General features: G+C 39.4%; 2 protein-coding genes across 2 annotated transcripts in view; both read left to right on the plus strand.

The window, feature by feature from the left end:
* Positions 1-337: 337 nt before the first annotated feature.
* tnfrsf1b (tumor necrosis factor receptor superfamily, member 1B) lies at positions 338-6672 on the plus strand. Its single transcript, XM_084928731.1, has 9 exons — positions 338-485; positions 1870-1963; positions 3297-3422; positions 3541-3699; positions 4775-4868; positions 4948-5204; positions 5323-5418; positions 5566-5624; positions 5993-6672. Exons 1-9 carry the CDS (start codon positions 339-341, stop codon positions 6539-6541), a joined length of 1581 nt encoding a protein of 526 aa, XP_084784857.1. The 5' UTR covers position 338; the 3' UTR covers positions 6542-6672.
* A 4892-nt stretch (positions 6673-11564) lies between these two features.
* The window catches only part of trim62.1 (tripartite motif containing 62, tandem duplicate 1), a 34572-nt gene continuing 29527 nt past the window's right edge, over positions 11565-16609 (plus strand). Inside the window, exons 1-2 of the mRNA XM_084928732.1 lie at positions 11565-11638; positions 12797-13334. Of these exons, the coding sequence (XP_084784858.1) occupies positions 12927-13334 (408 nt within the window). The 5' untranslated portion in view covers positions 11565-11638; positions 12797-12926. The remainder of the gene's footprint in view (positions 11639-12796; positions 13335-16609) is intronic.

A 16609-nucleotide genomic window follows, 5' to 3' on the forward strand; every position in this document is an offset into this window, starting at 1 on the left:
CATTTCTTTGTAGAAGTCTAAATTTTAGTTTAACATGAAAGAAATATTATCCATAAACACCATTGTTTCCTTATGGCACAGCCAGCAGCTGGAGTATATCTTACTCTTTTAGCAGACACTGAATTCTTCCCCCAGGTAAACAAACGCTGAGATCATAGCAATCTTATACTGCGCATTTATAACGGATATCATATGTAAACATGTGGGAGTCCAACATCGCTTTTTAAACATGAACTGTACCACTTCGTATTAGGTTTTTACAGATATGTGAATGCGTGTTACTGGTTTCCTTCCTCCAACTACTTAACTCAGTTCAAGGAAACTACTCCTGCTTACACATGAGCACAGTGAGCGTTGACCCGCCTAGAAATGAAAAGTACAGTGCGCACGCTGGCTGCCGACTCGTCTCCTCTGTGGTTTACTTTAAAGAAGCAATGAAGGACACGCTTTTACTGCTGTTTCTGCTGTGTGCCCAAACTATCAAGGTAGGCTTTGTCACTATCTTTAACTCTGTCATGCTTGATTGTACTGTTCATCGCAGACTGGATGAATACCAGTGCAGTGGGATTCAGCTAATGACCAGAGGGACAGTTTAAATGGAAAAGGAACTAAAGACGCAGTTCTCTGAAATCACTGAAAGACCGTCATTAACATTAAAGATTTAATGTAGATGTCTAACTTCTGTCATGTAATTTAACCTTTTTAACGTGTTTCTGTATATTGTTTAATCTGATCACCTGTCCTGAAACCAACAAACGGAGAGTTTTTCATTTCTTTTAAAGCATTTCTTAATAGTCTGTATCAATGTGATCATATTACAGTAAGTTTTACCGTGGAATTTTAATGAATAGGCTGTGCTGTGGTGAACCTGTATGAATGTTTGGTTTCGGTTACTTGCTCTCTAATGGAGTTTCAGACTGAATATCTCATTGCAGAAATGAAGGAGCAGCTCTTTCTGTTATCTCCCTGTATCACTGTGCATTTCTGTAAATCATTAGTTATTTTAGGCATGAAGCCGAGAGCTGGAGGAAAAAAAAAACTATTATCACTGATTAACTGTCAGGAAATAAAAACAAAGTGCTTCATAAATCACCTTTGTCATGACTCGCAGTAGTACCGGTGGTCACACTACACAAGAATTTACTGCTTAGGAACCCAGCGCTTCCAGGTCGCCGCCTCTGTTTCCTGTAATACGAGAAACACAGTGCTGCAGTCAGCATAATCGTTCATTTTGCTTGTCATTGGAGGCCACTGCGGTGAGGGAGTTTCACGTTTTTTTGTGTGTGCATAGGACAGGTGTGCAAGCAGCTACAATGTACTTCAGTCTTTACTATCTTTTGGTGTGTGAGACAGAAGCACAGGCAGAGATGGTATGTGAGTTAAGGCATTGGTATGCGTGCACTGCCCAAACGCCCAGAAATACTGCAGAAAAAAGAGTCACTTCCTATGAATTCTGAACAAGAGTTTGCTTGTTTGACCATGTCTGCACTGGGGCCAGCACCATTACCAGAAAGGAAAAAGTGGGCGAAGGTGTGGGTAGTCTGGTTCTACTTTAAGCTCCTATTTAACATACTCAAAAGTACAGCAGGTTATATCTCAACCTGTCTGTTTCCTATATCAGACAGTGACTAAATCTTTGATTTTGAAATTACTATCTTAAGTGAGTTTGCTAAAGTTTACGCTTATTGTCTACTTCTGAGAACATTTATAGCAAAAACGTCATACACTTTCCACATAAATTTGTAATTTCAGAATTACTAAATTTACCTGAATTACTGGCTCTGGGTTGGAGGGTTACAGCGTTCTTCGCTGTCTACATCTAAGGAGCAGAAAATGAGATGCGCTCAAGTATTTGTCTGTTTCCCATAGGTCTGCTCTACACCCTACAAGAGTGAAAATGGACAGTGTCGCAATGACACAGAGTACAATCACAATGGCCTGTGCTGTACAAAGTGTCGCCCTGGTAAGAGTTGTCCTGTAAACATAACAAAGACTGCATGTTTTTACAAAACTTTCCACCACAACAGTTAGACTAGATAAACAATGGTCAGGCATAAGCTATTCTGAAAGTTGCATCACTATACGATGAGCACTAACGCATATCATGAAACGTGTTAGTAAAACTTGGGTGTGAAGGTGTGAAAGAAGGAAATTTTCACCTACTGTGACTAATTATATGTATTTATAAGCTGCTCTTTCATCCTCAGAGACGAAGGAAAGCAAACGCACAATACTGTTAATTACTTAAAGATTTAAAGCAGAATTTTAATACCTTACACATAACACAGCTTAACAAACACAGACCGCCCAACTTCATTTGGAAAGGTGCACACACAGAGCCTCATAAAAGTCTACAGTTCCACATCTATTACAAACTGAAATAGACATGAAAAATCAAGCTATTACTATGTAGAATTTCATAGTTAAAATACAATGTGTATACTGTAACATAAACAGGTAGTACCTGTCAACAAGTAGTAACAATGAACACTCTTTTGAATGATACAGATATATTAAATACTAAGGTATTACTCAGTAGTGGACTTTATGTGATTTGGGGAATAGAGAACAGGGGCTTTTTTGTTCTTTCTGCAACAAAAACTACCAGCTTGTTAAATGTGTACTTCCTGACTCCGAACAAAAAATGCTGGTTAATACTGCAGGTAGGCTGGGTTTCGTAATGACTGCACTAACAAAAGGTGCATTCACACAAGGATTTCCCTCTGTTTATTTCCTCTTTTGTTAAGCAGTGGCTTGTGTGTGTTTTTGGCTTTGTGAACCTCCTGCTGTGACAACAGTGATTTGGGCCACACTGAGCTGGAAATCAGTTTTGCTTTGAAGCATTTCAGCCATTTTGCCCTTGCTCCACCCCTGCTCATGAGATAACTTGATCTCCCATGCTCACTAATCTCATCTCTCCCACTCAGTATGAAGTTAATTGTTTTACTTCCCACTTTACCACTGAATGAGTGCAGCGGACATTTTATTGGACTGCCTTTTATCGGTTAAATGTGTGTATTAAATGCTATAGTTGCAATAACTTAATGCACTCAGGGACAGAGTATAAAGTATTGTATTATAATGCATTGTATGTGTCACTGTTACGTTATCAAAGTATGACCAGATTTTACTAGGCTGAACAATTAACAACTATGACAAATAACATTAAACTTATGCTTTTGGCCTTTTTGAGGCTTTTGTAGAGTTACGGTACCTATGTGCAGTAATAAAATGCATATAAAACTTATAAATTAAATATAAATGTAAGTTAAGTAACTAAAATGATATAATTACAGGCTATCGAGGGGACACACGTTGCACTGAAACTACCGATACTGTGTGTACACCATGTCCTCCGGATCAGTATCGGGAGAACTTTAACTTCTATCCAAACTGTAATAGCTGTCAAAAATGCAAAGAAGGTCAGTGGATGAACTGCACATCTCCATGTTATTACACTCATATTTGTCCAGTTATTGTTTTGTTTAATACCAACAAGCAATGGATGTGAGCAAAGAATACTTTTCTGTCTTCAACTAGAAAAAGGTTTACAGTATGCACAGAACTGCTCCTCTACAACACCGTCCAAGTGTATTTGCAGACCTGGGAGGTACTGCCTCATGGGATATGACAATCCATACTGCTCAGACTGCAGAAAATACAAACAATGCAAACCTGGCTCTGGAGTGTCTGTAAAAGGTAAAACTTTTTTTTTTTTAATCTCTCTTGTCACTATGTTTTTATGGTACATCTTAAAACAATATTTTGAAATTTAAGGATGTACCATTTGTCAGATGAGCCAACTTCTTTCTGTGAGGGTCTTCTGTAATTACTACTAATAAAAATATAACAAAAATAAAAGGAGAGGGGTACATGCTGGTGCAGTGGTTAGCACTTTTGCCTCAAGCATGACCTCCTGATTGCCTGTGTGAGTTTCCTCTGGGTGCTTTAATTTCCTCCCACAGTCCACACTTATCTGGGTTGATGTTTTGATTTAACAAGAACAGGCCCTTTTCTAAGTATAGCTTTAACTTTAGTGGTTACTGGAATAGAAAAAATACTGGTGTCGGCCAGTGGTAACCCTCAGCCTCCTCGTAGATACAGCTATAATATCAGTTTCAAAATCCTACGTTGCCTTGTTCTGAAGTCATCGCATTCACAAGATTTTCAGAAAACCTGACGAGATTCAAACTCCTCCGACAGTTTTAGTAGATACACCTACGGTATCAATATGAAACTCCTACGTCACCTTGTGCTTGAGTTATTGCATTCACAAACGTAGGTATCCACGCCACCTGCCCACCCAGCGGTGTGACAACAATACCCCATCGGCCTTTTCACAGCTTTAATTTTTCGAAAAAGTTATATTTGTTCCACTCATTGACAAAGTTATATGCTGTTACAGATTCATTTATAGATCAATCAAGAGTCATCAACATGATCAATTATTCTGGCTCATCCCACCAAATCACTCAACAAATACCATGCTAAATGATGTTATGACGTTATTAGTATATTGACCTTTATCCTTAGTGCAATATAGCTGTCGGTATACTGTGCTCATGTGACTGCTTTTTTCGGGACAGTGGGTCAGATGCACTCTTCGCAGCTACAGTGTTTTTTTCTACAGATTTCTATTCAGTCTCTCTGATATTTCCCATGAAGTCTCAATATGCCAATGCTTTTATTAATGTTGTTTTGTAACATGTTCCATACAATACAAGTCATAGAGTGAAACACGTCATTAAATTAAATGTTTTTCTGTTGTTGTCAGGCACACCAAATTCAGATGTGAAGTGTAAAACATGTCCCGAAGGCACGTTCTCTGACAAGACCTCCTCCACTGACCCCTGCCAGCCCCACACAGAGTGAGTGAAGGAGAGCTATGGTATTTCCACAAAGGTGTTCCAGACTCAAATTGCTGACCCTTCTCTTTGTTCTCTTCAGCTGCAATGGGAGGGCTGTTCTTAGAGAAGGCAATACTAAATCAGACAATGTGTGTGAACCGTACTCACAGTTGACAACAGCTGACAATCACAAGAAGAGTGTCGGTACAACTCCAAGCACAAGCACGACCACAGTTGCACCAAGCTCAGGCTCGACATCTCTGCTAAGAAGCACCACACAGTCTGCCTCAGTTTCAGAAGAACCCTCCACCTATTTAATAAGAAGCCTACTGACCCCACCGCCTGACACCAAATATGGTACTATAACTGACTAACTTTCAGACTACTCATAAGAAAACAGCTGTGTATAAAAAGTAGTTCAAAAGTGCTCTTGTTCTTGCTTCTTCTGAGATGTATCTCTGCTTACCTCTCTTAGTTGGATTAATTGCTTCTGTCACTGGATTCCTTGTCATCACCATCCCCATCCTCATCCTTTTTCTGCTATGTTATTATCAAAAAATCTGCAAGAAAGGTAAATATATGCTTTTATAGGCATTATGTTTATTTTTGAGTTACATTAGAGAATGATAAGGACCAGTTAGTTTTTAACTTCTTTACAAGGAACAGTTTTTATTACACTTTCCCTCTCTTACTTACAACCATTGTTCTTTTTTCTTAGACACTGCAAGTTTATCTCCTAAGGTGGATGCAAACGGAAACTGTGAGACTGCTGACGAAGTAAGTCTCGGCTTTCTATCTTTCATACTGAATACACCCTACATTTAGTAAAGTACACATCCTCTGTGGTCTACTGCAATTCAGCACAAGATCACTGCCATTTATTCTCCCCCTTTTAAAGTTCATTGTGTTCAGTTTTACAACAATTAAATCATGAAACATTCCCATTTGCACGTTTATTGATATAATCCAGTCCAGTACAACACCACTGCTAACTGTAACCACAGTGCAACATCCAATAAAAGCATCAATAAAAACTGGGCTTGATAGGCACCATAAAAGTAGTCTTTATGGCAGAATAGCTCAGTGTTTGTGATTTTTTTAAAAATCTGCTGGAAATGAACTTCTCTTTTTCTCCCTCCCTGCAGAAATACACTGGGAAAACTCAGCTGACTTTATTCAAAGTTGCATCACAAGAAAATGAGTGCCTGCTAGAAAAAGGGGAAGCCAGCAGTGATCACAGTCACTGCACAACCAATACCGAAACTTTAACTAGAACTGATGGTTGCAGCAGCCAGGAATCCATCAGCCCTTTACATTCCACTTTTGCGCTTGACAATCCATTGTCTGTTCTGTCCGAGCCCATGACTTTACACTCCAACATAGACTCTGCTGCACCACAGCCCAGTATCCAAACACAGACGTCCTCTCAGCCCAGCAGCCCTCAGATCATCACGCCCATGACTACCAGCCCACACGTCAACGTTAACATCACTTTGCACATAGGAAACGGGTCCTGTGGGACACCAGCTTTCATACCCGCTGACTTGATAAAACCTGACTGTAAGCTCCCCTATGGAGAGGAAGAGGAGTCCTTTAGCACCCCACAGCAAGAAGATGGCAAACAGTCACTAATGTCAGTGCCGGAGAGTTCCAATTACTGCACCGAGCACACAAAGCAAGACTCATATGCATGAAAGACTGATGTTAAGGTACACAACTATTTCCGCTTCGAAGGCAGAAACTGTTACTATTGTTTATATTTGTATATATATGTATATATAAATATATATAAGCCGTGCTGGAAATAAAAATGTAAATATGGAAAGAGGTGTAGTCTACAGTCATCATAATATATTACATCTGTATCCAATGTTTGTTGTAAAATGCATATCTTGTGTGTACAGTTTTGCTGAAAGAATCATTTTCTTTTGTTAAGATACCACACATCACTGTATTATGTGTATTACGTGTAAGGTAGCCTCAAAAATGTGTTTGGATACCAAAACCACACTTTAAAAAAATGTAGGTCAACTGCACTAGATGACAAAATGTCAAAGATTAAGCAAATTATTTTAAAGCAAAATGGCACAGCTACACTTTAAATAATATATATAAAAAATACATATGCAAGAAAAAACTTTGGTCATGCAGCAGTGACTGCCCTAAAGAGTTCAGTCACCGTGTTTCAGAAACTAGGCTGGGTTCCTTGCAGTTTGCAGAAACTGCTTGACAATATTGGGCCATGAAGTCAACTAGTTGAAATAGCTGTGGTTTCCTCCATGTGACAGAGGGCACAGATATCCGCTCATTCACGCTTCTGTATGCTGCATGTGCTCTGTGGGATATTCTGTGAATTTAATTTCCTCATTTGCGAAATATTTCTACAACGGGGGGCTGAAGATCGACTTAGGTCACATACGCTCATCAGACGCTTTATTAGGTACACCTTGCTAGTACCATGTTAAATCCCTTTTGTCTTAACCGTCTTAATTCTCTTAAAACATTCCTCAGAGATTTAGTCCATGTTTTGGTCCACTGAAGCAACTGTGTGACAGTTGCTGCAGATTTATCATGTTTGAGTCCATGATGCAAATCTCCTGTTTTACCACATCCAAAGGTGCTCTGTTGGATTCAGATCTGATGATCTTGATGATTTGAAGTTTGTGCATTATCCTGCTGGAAGAAGCCATCATAACCGAACCATCAGGATGCCGTAGCAGAAATTGAGAATCAGAGCAGGCAACATCTTTCCAATCTTTTCTTGTCTAATTTTGCTTAGTACATACACAATCTAGCCTCAGCTTCCTGTTTTTAGTTGACAAGAGTGGTACAGACTGTGGTTTTCTGCTACTGTAACCCATCTGCTTCAAAGACTGGCGTGCTGTACATTCAAAGATGCTCTTCTGGTTACAACCTTGGTTGTAACAAGTGGTTGACTTATTTTTGCCTTCCTAGCTGCTCAAAACAATTTGGCCAGTCACCTCTTGCATCAACAAAATATTTTCACCGAGAGAACTGCTGTTGGCTGGGTGTTTTGTTTTTCAGATGATTCTCGGTAAACTCAAGAGATGGTTCTGTGGGAAATTCCCAGTACATCAAAAGTTTCTAACATAATCAGACCAGCTCATCTGGCACCAACAAATATGCCACATTAATAGTCACGTAAATCACCTTTCTTCTCCTTGTGATGTCTGGCTTGAACTTCTGCAAGTCATCTTGACCATAACGACCAAATGCACTGAGATCAAGCCATGTAATCGGCTAATCAGGAGTTGAAGAGGTGTACCTAACCAAGATGTCAGTGAGAGTCGACGTGTAGTTACACGTCGACTCTCACCGACATCTAGGGGGTGTATATCAGGTTATAGCAAAGGATTTCAGAGGGGTATGCAGTTACAATGTAAATAAAAGGTGTATTTTTATTTATGTATTTGGCTGATTTAAGTTTGCATCCAAACATTTACACTTCATAATTTCTACATCATAGTACCATCGATACATACAAGCTCACTCACACCACTACAAAAACAAACAACAGTACATGTCTGTTTGAAAATCATAGCCATAATTTCTGAGTTTTAAACATCACACACCCTTTTTATCCAAATTCCTTGATTCTACTTTAAATGTTTTGTAAACAGACTTGCATTTGGTAAGTCTCCTTTATCCTAGAAGTGATCCCTGCTGCTGTTTCACACCTGCTCTGCTTGATGTTGCTCACAATTATTCAGTCCAATCTGCTGCTGCGCTTTCTCTGCCTGGTACCTCATGTTCTTGGTCAGAAGTCTTCCATTTCTTGTTTTATTCTTTAACATTTTAAACAAATGTAAAAGACAGAAGATTTTGCTGATTTGACAAACTGCACAAAAAACCAAAGCTTGACTTTTTCTTTGAGCTCATTTCACTCGCCTCTGAAACTATTTAAAACTATATTAGTATTTCTATTTTCAAAAATGGAAAGAGTACCCTATTACAGGTCATATATTTACTTTTGTAATGCTGTATGAGGTGACAAGTTAAAAGCAAGAAAGTAGTTATACCCATCACCCATCAGGCTACTGAAACTCTGCTATAGCTTTGTTACTTGTATTTTAAGCTAGTTTTAAAGGTTTTATACTTTTGGGTAGTGGAGTAAAAGAAGCAGCATATTTTCATGTGAAATACACCACCAAGCCACAGCATTAAAACCACCTTCCTAACATTGTGTAAGTCCCCTACCTGCGGCTAAATCACCTCTGACCCTTCACACCTCCGGTTCCTCAAGACCTCACGTATCATGCGGATGCATGGTCCTTGGAATCTGGGAAATTTGGAGGCTAAATCAAAAGCTTTTCCTTTAAGCCCTTCCTGAGCATTGTTTTTTTGTTTTTGTTTTTGTTTTTTGTTTTTTGGGGGGGGGGTCGCAGTTCATTGTTTACTTGGTTCGCAACAATGTTTGGGCACGTGTTATGTGTCAAAGAAACATCCACACGAATGCCAGGAACCAAGGTTTCCCTGAAGAACACTGCGTTCTAATAAGATAATCACTGTTGTTTACTTCCTCTACAGTGGTTTTATTGGTGTGGCATCTTCGTGTAGTGGGGTTGGTGTAGAGTAGCAGGGAACTACAGCAGGCTCTGGCTACTGTCGATGTGAAAGTGCGTGACTCTACTATCAGAACGAGACTACACAAGTTTGACTTTTATGGGAGGTGTTCAAGGATGAAAACTTTACTCTCTAAGAGAAACATTAAGGCCAGACTGAAGTTTGCCAGAGTGAACATAGACAAAGACAATGACTTCTGGAATAATGTTCTTTGGACTGATGAGTCTAAAATTGAATTATTTGGACACCAGAACAGTAGACATGTTTGGCGTAAACCAAATACAGCCTTCCAAGAAAAAAACCTCATACCAACTGTGAAGCATGGATGTGGCAGTATCATAGTTTGGGGATGCTTTGCTGCAGCAGGACCTGGCCAGCTCACCATCATAGAATCCATCATAAATTCGACTGTGTATCAGAGGGTGCTTGAAGAATATGTGAAATCATCTGTAAAACAAAAAAAAAACAATTAAAGCTGAAGCGGAACTGGAGACAGCAACATGACAATGACCCAAAGCATACCAGCAAATCCACCAAGGACTGGCTAAAAACTAAGAAGTGGAGAGTCCTGGAATGGCCAAGTCAAAGCCCTGATCTTAATCCCATTGAAATGCTGTGTGATGACTTGAAACGGGCTGTACATGCAAGAAACCCCCAGCTGAAAGGATTCTGCGTTGTGGAGTGGGGCAAACTTTCTTCTAATCGATGTCAGAGACTGGTAAAAGGCTACAAAAGGTGTCTCACTGAAGTTATATCAGCCAAAGGGGGCAACACTAGTTATTAGGGGTAGGGTGTCCTAACTTTTTTCTCCATTAAAATACACATTTTTGTTCATATCTTTTTTTTATGTGTAACAAAATGTTAATTTTTGTTGTTTAATTGCAATTAAGTCCCTTTCTTTTCCAGTAATACATGAAAACATGATTGGACATTGATATGTGAACAGTTCTTAATAAAGAGCTGATTATTTAATGGGGTGTCTTTTTTATATATTTATATATATATAACACATAACACACACCTCTAGGTTCTGAACTAATATATCAAGACACCTTAGGAAGAAAATATAATAAAATTTAGCTAAATCTGTATAAATCAAGATCCAGAAGCACACAATTACACATATTATACACATTCATGATACATCAGCGACCAAGTGACCCACTTTTACATGTTCAAGATTTTGTTTGGCTCTAGCTTACAAAAGTGAACATGCCAACAAAAAAAAAACCCCAACAACAACAACAAAAAACCCAAAACAAAATAAACAGAGCCAAGAAAGGAAAGAGCTGCTCTGAATTGCATCACAATAGAAAATGAAATGCACAAGTTTACAAAGACATCAAAAAAGACATTTATGATTAGAATAAGTTGGGACTGAAATGACATACAGCACATTTATCCTTAAACTTTAAGAAGTATAGTTCGCTTGTGTTACACAAACCTCTCAGCATTATTAACTTTAGTCCCAGTTTGGAAGGATCTGCTTACTCTAATCAGTGTCTCAGCAGAACCACTCTTCTTTATAGTATTAATAAACTAAACTGTGTCATTTTGCTTTAATATACCAAACCCGCGGTTCTTCTCTAGCTCTTGAAGAAACCGTTTATTTTTGATAAAACAAACGCTTATCCTCTGTCACAACACCTAAACCTGAAGATTAGGGTAGTTTTTTTGCGGACGCTTCTGACACCTGCTGGTCGAAGTTGGACACTACAACATCTCTCTCCTTTGACTAATAAAATTGTTTTCAGTTAGAAGTGGCAGTTACTTTTCATGGCAGCTGCTGAACTTTTTTTTTTTTAAGTCAGGCAATTTGCTCCACAAAAAAGTCGCTAACGGTTGATTTCTGTATATTTCTTTCTTGTAATTAGCTGAGCAGCAGCAGCAGCAGCTTGTGAACGAAAAGAAAGGCAGTACGAGTCGATTCATTAGGAGAGGGGGATAAAACTTTACACAGTTTTATTCCTTGTCTCGTACTCAACTTGATAATCACTTAAATTACCACGCTACATATAAATTACTCTCGTTATCTTCCAAATGTTAGTCATAGATGACAAGTATCTTTCTTCCGAACATTGTGTGTGGTCGAGTCCCCGCCCCCCCTAATTTTTCGGTACAGTTGGTTGCATCCGTTGCCGCTGCGTGTTGCTCCCTTCCTGAAAGACACTTGCGTTGGAGCCGCTGATGTCGTTGAGCGAAGGCTGGTGAGTTTAGGCTCTTTTTGCTGTTTTAATTCGTTTCTTCTATTAATAATGGGTATTTTTGGGAAGCCTCAACCTCCCGTATAGATTCCCACATACACTTTTCTAATTATGCGGCTAATTAAATCAGTGTTATGCCTCTTTTGTGTCCCCTATCTCCTCCCGCTGTGGTTGGCGGTGTCGTGGTCCTGGTCGCTTATGTTTACAGTCCCTGCCAGCGAGCAAGGTGGATGAAATATGTTATATAATGTGTATGTATCCTAAGCAACAGCTCATATGTTGGTCCGATAGTTTGTGATAGATGGTGCGAATTAAATAAAAGAGCAGCACGGGATCTTGAAGCCCTTTACGGGAGGGTCTTTAAAAGGCAGCTTCTTAACACCGGGGAAGGAGGTGGACAGGCAGCGGAGATAATACTGACTGCTGCAGGTGTTTGCCTGTTGGTTTGGTTGACTGTTGCAGACTATTTCCATTAGAAATGAGCAAATCCGTTTCAAAGAGCGAGGAAATGGGTGCAGCAAAGTAGAGAACTAGTTTGGTAGAAACGTTAATGTACGTCAGGTGTTTCCCCAGGTAAAGCGGAAGCTCACAAAGTGAAAGAAAAGAGCAGGCGTTGTATTATGAGAACAAAAAGGACTGCTTTAAAAAGGTGGTACATGCTACTGCCAAATTATTAAAGGGATTTGTTTAAAGTTATGTCCACCGCCTTCATTAGGGCATGAGATTTTGAAGTGCTTTAAAATAAAGTCAGGATAATTGTATTCACTATCCATGAATGTGCGGTTGATTTCAAATTAATTGATGTGCTCAATGCTCCTGGATAAAAGGATACTTGGTACACTGCAATAAAATACTAAAATTACAAGCAAATATCCAATCTGAGAAACTGGAAAGTGTCATTTCTTTGTGTCATTTATTTATACTAATTACAGGTCTCATCTAAAAACCCATATTTAGCCTGTGTAATCAGTTTGTACAGAGCTATTACAGCTTACTAGAAGCTCTTGTGTTCTAGATTAAATATTAAAGGGTTGTTGTTGAAGTTGATTTTGTTAATGTGTAACCAAAAGAATGTCTTCACATAACTTATTTAGGGTTTGGCTGATTAAAGGTTTGAGGCGCCTTATTGTCTTTTTGTTTATTGTTTTTACACCCCAACAGAGACGATAATTTCAGGATTCCTGAAGTCAACTCCCACATGGCAGTGAACCACGTCCTTACAAACTGAACCAAGTATACTCTGCTCCACGACGTTGCCCTCTTAGATGCCTTTCAGTGTCAGTTTTTGCAAATGGCTTGCTCTCTGAAGGACGAGCTTCTGTGTTCCATCTGCCTCAGCATCTACCAGGACCCCGTCAGCTTCGGCTGCGAGCACTACTTCTGCAGAAAGTGCATCACCGAGCACTGGAGCAGACAGGAGCCTCACGGAGCGCGGGACTGTCCCGAGTGCCGGAGGACCTTCGCCGATCCACTACTTTCGCCAAGTCTCAAGCTGTCCAACATTGTGGAGCGCTACTCAGCCTTCCCACTGGACGCCATCCTTAACGCACAGAGGAGCTCCTACCCCTGCAAGGACCACGAGAAGGTCAAGCTCTTCTGCCTCACCGACAAAAGCCTCGTGTGTTTCTTCTGCGACGAGCCGGCGCTACATGAGCAGCACCAAGTAACCACTATCGACGAGGCTTACGAGGAAATACAGGTCAGTCATAGCGCACACACTCTGACAGCTCATTAGCAAGAGCGAGGCTGACATTTTCTTAAAACCCATCAGCACTCTGCTCCACGTTCAGACTCTTTCACCCATGGGAGCTGCCCAGACAGTTCAGCATTAAGTCCACTCCTGCCCAGAGAAGCTGCACTGAAGCAGTTTGGGGATTTGGTGCTTTTTGCTTTTGAGTGTTTCAGGTACAGCAGGTGCTGATGAATGAGGCACATCTAATTTGCTTCTCCCTGATGCCCACAAGTCCACTGACCTGAAATCATAATGAGATTCCAGTTTGTAAGTCCCGTTATGATCAGAGGTTAATAGTTTCATTTCTTGGTTTGGACTGAACTGAAATGATGGTTAGGAATGCAGCCCCTGCTGCCTGGAATGAATCACAAAGAAATTGAAAGAAGCAGTCACTCTTTAGGTGTGTTCAAGGAAGTTAAGAGAATAAGACAAATCTGATTCATTTAGATTTTTTTTTAAACTTCTTTACTTTTTCGGACTTCCTGTTTTTTTTGGGGTGGGGGTTGTTTGTTTTGTTTTTTTTAATACAAGTACGTGTTAGTTATGTAACACCTTTTTATTTAATTAAGTTTAGTTTTGTGTTGTCAGTGTCTTTGTCTGCTTCTTCATTGTTATTCCTCTGGTTTGGCAGTTTCTCCTTTAAAAGAAACAAACAAATTTGCAAATAAAGTTCATATCGCCAGGGTGATCTCGAATCAGTTGGGGACCTTTCCTGCTTAGGTAAAGTGCTTCTCTACGCAGAAACGCATGGCTTTTTTTTACATTACTAATTAAAGTCCTGGAAATATTCCAGGAAAAAAGCATTTAGATTAGTTAGACATGCAGCATCCACATTTCAGATCTGGCAGGGGGCCCTTGTTGCACATCAACATCATTTCTCTTTCTCCCTATCTCTTTTCATCTCTTTGCTTTCAGCTTAGCCCCAAATAATTTAAAATTTAAAGGGGAAATTTGATTTTAGAGATCTTGACATCGGCAACTAACAGATGCTTGAAAACAGGAGAGGGGGAAAAAAAACTACCTCAGTGATTCATTTAAATCTAGAATATTCGGAACTAATTGACTGTAACTGTGAAGAAATGAACTTCTCAATAAAGCGTGTGTTTAATGTGTCATTTGCGTTTACCCTGAGTCATGTTTTCCACATTAACGAGAATAGTTCAGTGTTTGCATTCCCTTCACCATTTGGGTATTTCCATTCCCACTGAGCCAAAATCCAATAACTGTGAAACAAAGCTCCTAATCCTTTTCCTTCTCTGCTCCAGTATACAGAGCAACACATTCCAGTCTAATGTTATGGAGTTCCTTTCCGTTCTCATGCCTGCTGTTGCCAGTGTAGATGTTCATATCTGCAGTATGTAACATAAAACACTTTGTTTTCTTGATAGTGAGCACAGTGAGGTTTCTGATAAAAGAGATTTATAGTTACTCGGTGGGGGTTTTGAGGTTTCACTGTCTTTCAGTACATCTCAAACCAAAACCTCAAGTCTCTTTTGGATATATCACTAATGAAGTCTGAGTTTTCGGTTTCAGTGTCTGGCTCTAACTTCGTGATGCCGCTTTTGTTGTATACTTTATTTTTTATGCTGAGGCTTACTGTTCTTCTTTTTAGAATCGGAATTTCAGTCAGGAGCAGAAAAACTATTAATCCCCTCAGGGAAAGTCTATCAGCGAGATGGTCTCAGCCTTTGACTATTCATGATGCTGACCTCAGACACTCTCCTGAAAGTATGACTTTGACATTGGCAAGCTCATTGTGGTGTGGTACTGTTAAAGTGAGAAGGGTTATATGCAGACTGCAAGTGAATTTAAAAAATAATGCCAAATAACACAATGTGTCTTTTATTTTTGACTTCCACCTTGAATATTCAAAACTTCCTTATGTTATTAGTTTGCAGTCTGCCTGCCCACAACTCTGTCCACAGATTTAGCTGTGATTATATTACTGACTATGCATATAGTTGACTGAACATCGAGACTGTCAGTTTAACTAGCAAATAAAGGTCCAATTCTGCATCTGCATCACATGTTTGATGACTGCCTTTTGAAAGTTTTCAGTGGAAGTGGTGATTCACATCTCTGCTGCTACTTCAACCACTGGATTCTAGGGAAATAAGTTTGTCCCAACCAGCACCACATACTTTCTTGTGATCAGTTTCACTTAGCCAGCAACCACTTGCCTCCCAGTTGCAGAGGGCTCATAGGCATGTCTCCACACCTCCAAGCTGCATTGGGTCAAAGTCTTTCTAGTAGCAAGTCTTGCCACTTGGCAGCCATATAGGTAAGGCAGTTATTTTCAGTGAAACTAAAACCAGGGCATAATCTATATTGCATTGATCACCAAAACATGCAAATTCAGAAGTCAAATCTGATTTAAAACAAAAACTAAGTACATTTGGTAATTTTGCCACGCTAATTAAACATATTAAATTTTATGTATTTTGTACTGTAAAAGATGATGCAATAATACAGAGAAAATCCCAGCAGTCAGACAACCCCTTACGAATAAAGGGAATAAAGAATGGGGAGAGTGGCGTTTTATGGTTTACAATTTACAAATTTATGGTTTCATCAACGTTAGTGCACTTAAAGAATTGCTCTCCACTTTCACATTGTGCATTTACCATTTTCTTGGTTTATCATTCATATTCTTACATCAGGAGATATGTTTTCCACCACACTTGAAGCCTTCATGAACCTCAGCTTTTGCCATGGATGTATAAAACGATGTGATTGGCTTTATGCTTTCACATTTCACTTCTTATAATTCTTAAAATGTCACCCATAGTGTATCTACTGTTGTACATAATCCACAGTAGCGGATTTTCAGATAACACACCCCAACTCATTTGTCCATTTACAATAATTTGGCACTGCACTTGACCATCAGTTCAGTTGGATATGTTGTACTTGTAGCAGCAGCGATGAGGAAGTCTTGTCAGGTAAGTTCACTTCTTTCTGTCTTCACATTTCCAGATTTCAACCATAACAGACTCTGACTCAAGTGTCATCACTTGACTTTGTGCAGCTACTTCTCCAAATGTCTTCATGGAACTTTTTCACTTATTCCCCAAGAGCTTTAAACAGACTTTGGCTTGTAAAATCTGTGGAGACTTCTTTAATTGGGGGAAAAAAGTACTTAATTGGATTAAAACCAATTTGTATGATCTAGGTGTTTGTGAGGGTTACAAGGAAACATAATTAGGCAGTTTGTGCATAGTAAATAGCTACATTTTCCCTTC

This window comes from Perissodus microlepis, chromosome 5 (assembly GCF_051167445.1).
Source record: "Perissodus microlepis isolate ML-2025 ecotype Zambia chromosome 5, ASM5116744v1, whole genome shotgun sequence".
In the NCBI taxonomy this organism is placed as follows: domain Eukaryota; kingdom Metazoa; phylum Chordata; class Actinopteri; order Cichliformes; family Cichlidae; genus Perissodus; species Perissodus microlepis.

Excerpts from the sequence above, each read along its gene's own strand:
- tnfrsf1b (XM_084928731.1), top strand. The coding sequence starts at position 339 with ATGAGCACAGTGAGCGTTGACCCGCCTAGAAATGAAAAGTACAGTGCG. Across the intron at positions 5,205-5,322 it reads ACCGCCTGACACCAAATATG|TTGGATTAATTGCTTCTGTC; the intron begins GTACTATAACTG and ends TACCTCTCTTAG. Across the intron at positions 5,625-5,992 it reads ACTGTGAGACTGCTGACGAA|AAATACACTGGGAAAACTCA; the intron begins GTAAGTCTCGGC and ends CCCTCCCTGCAG.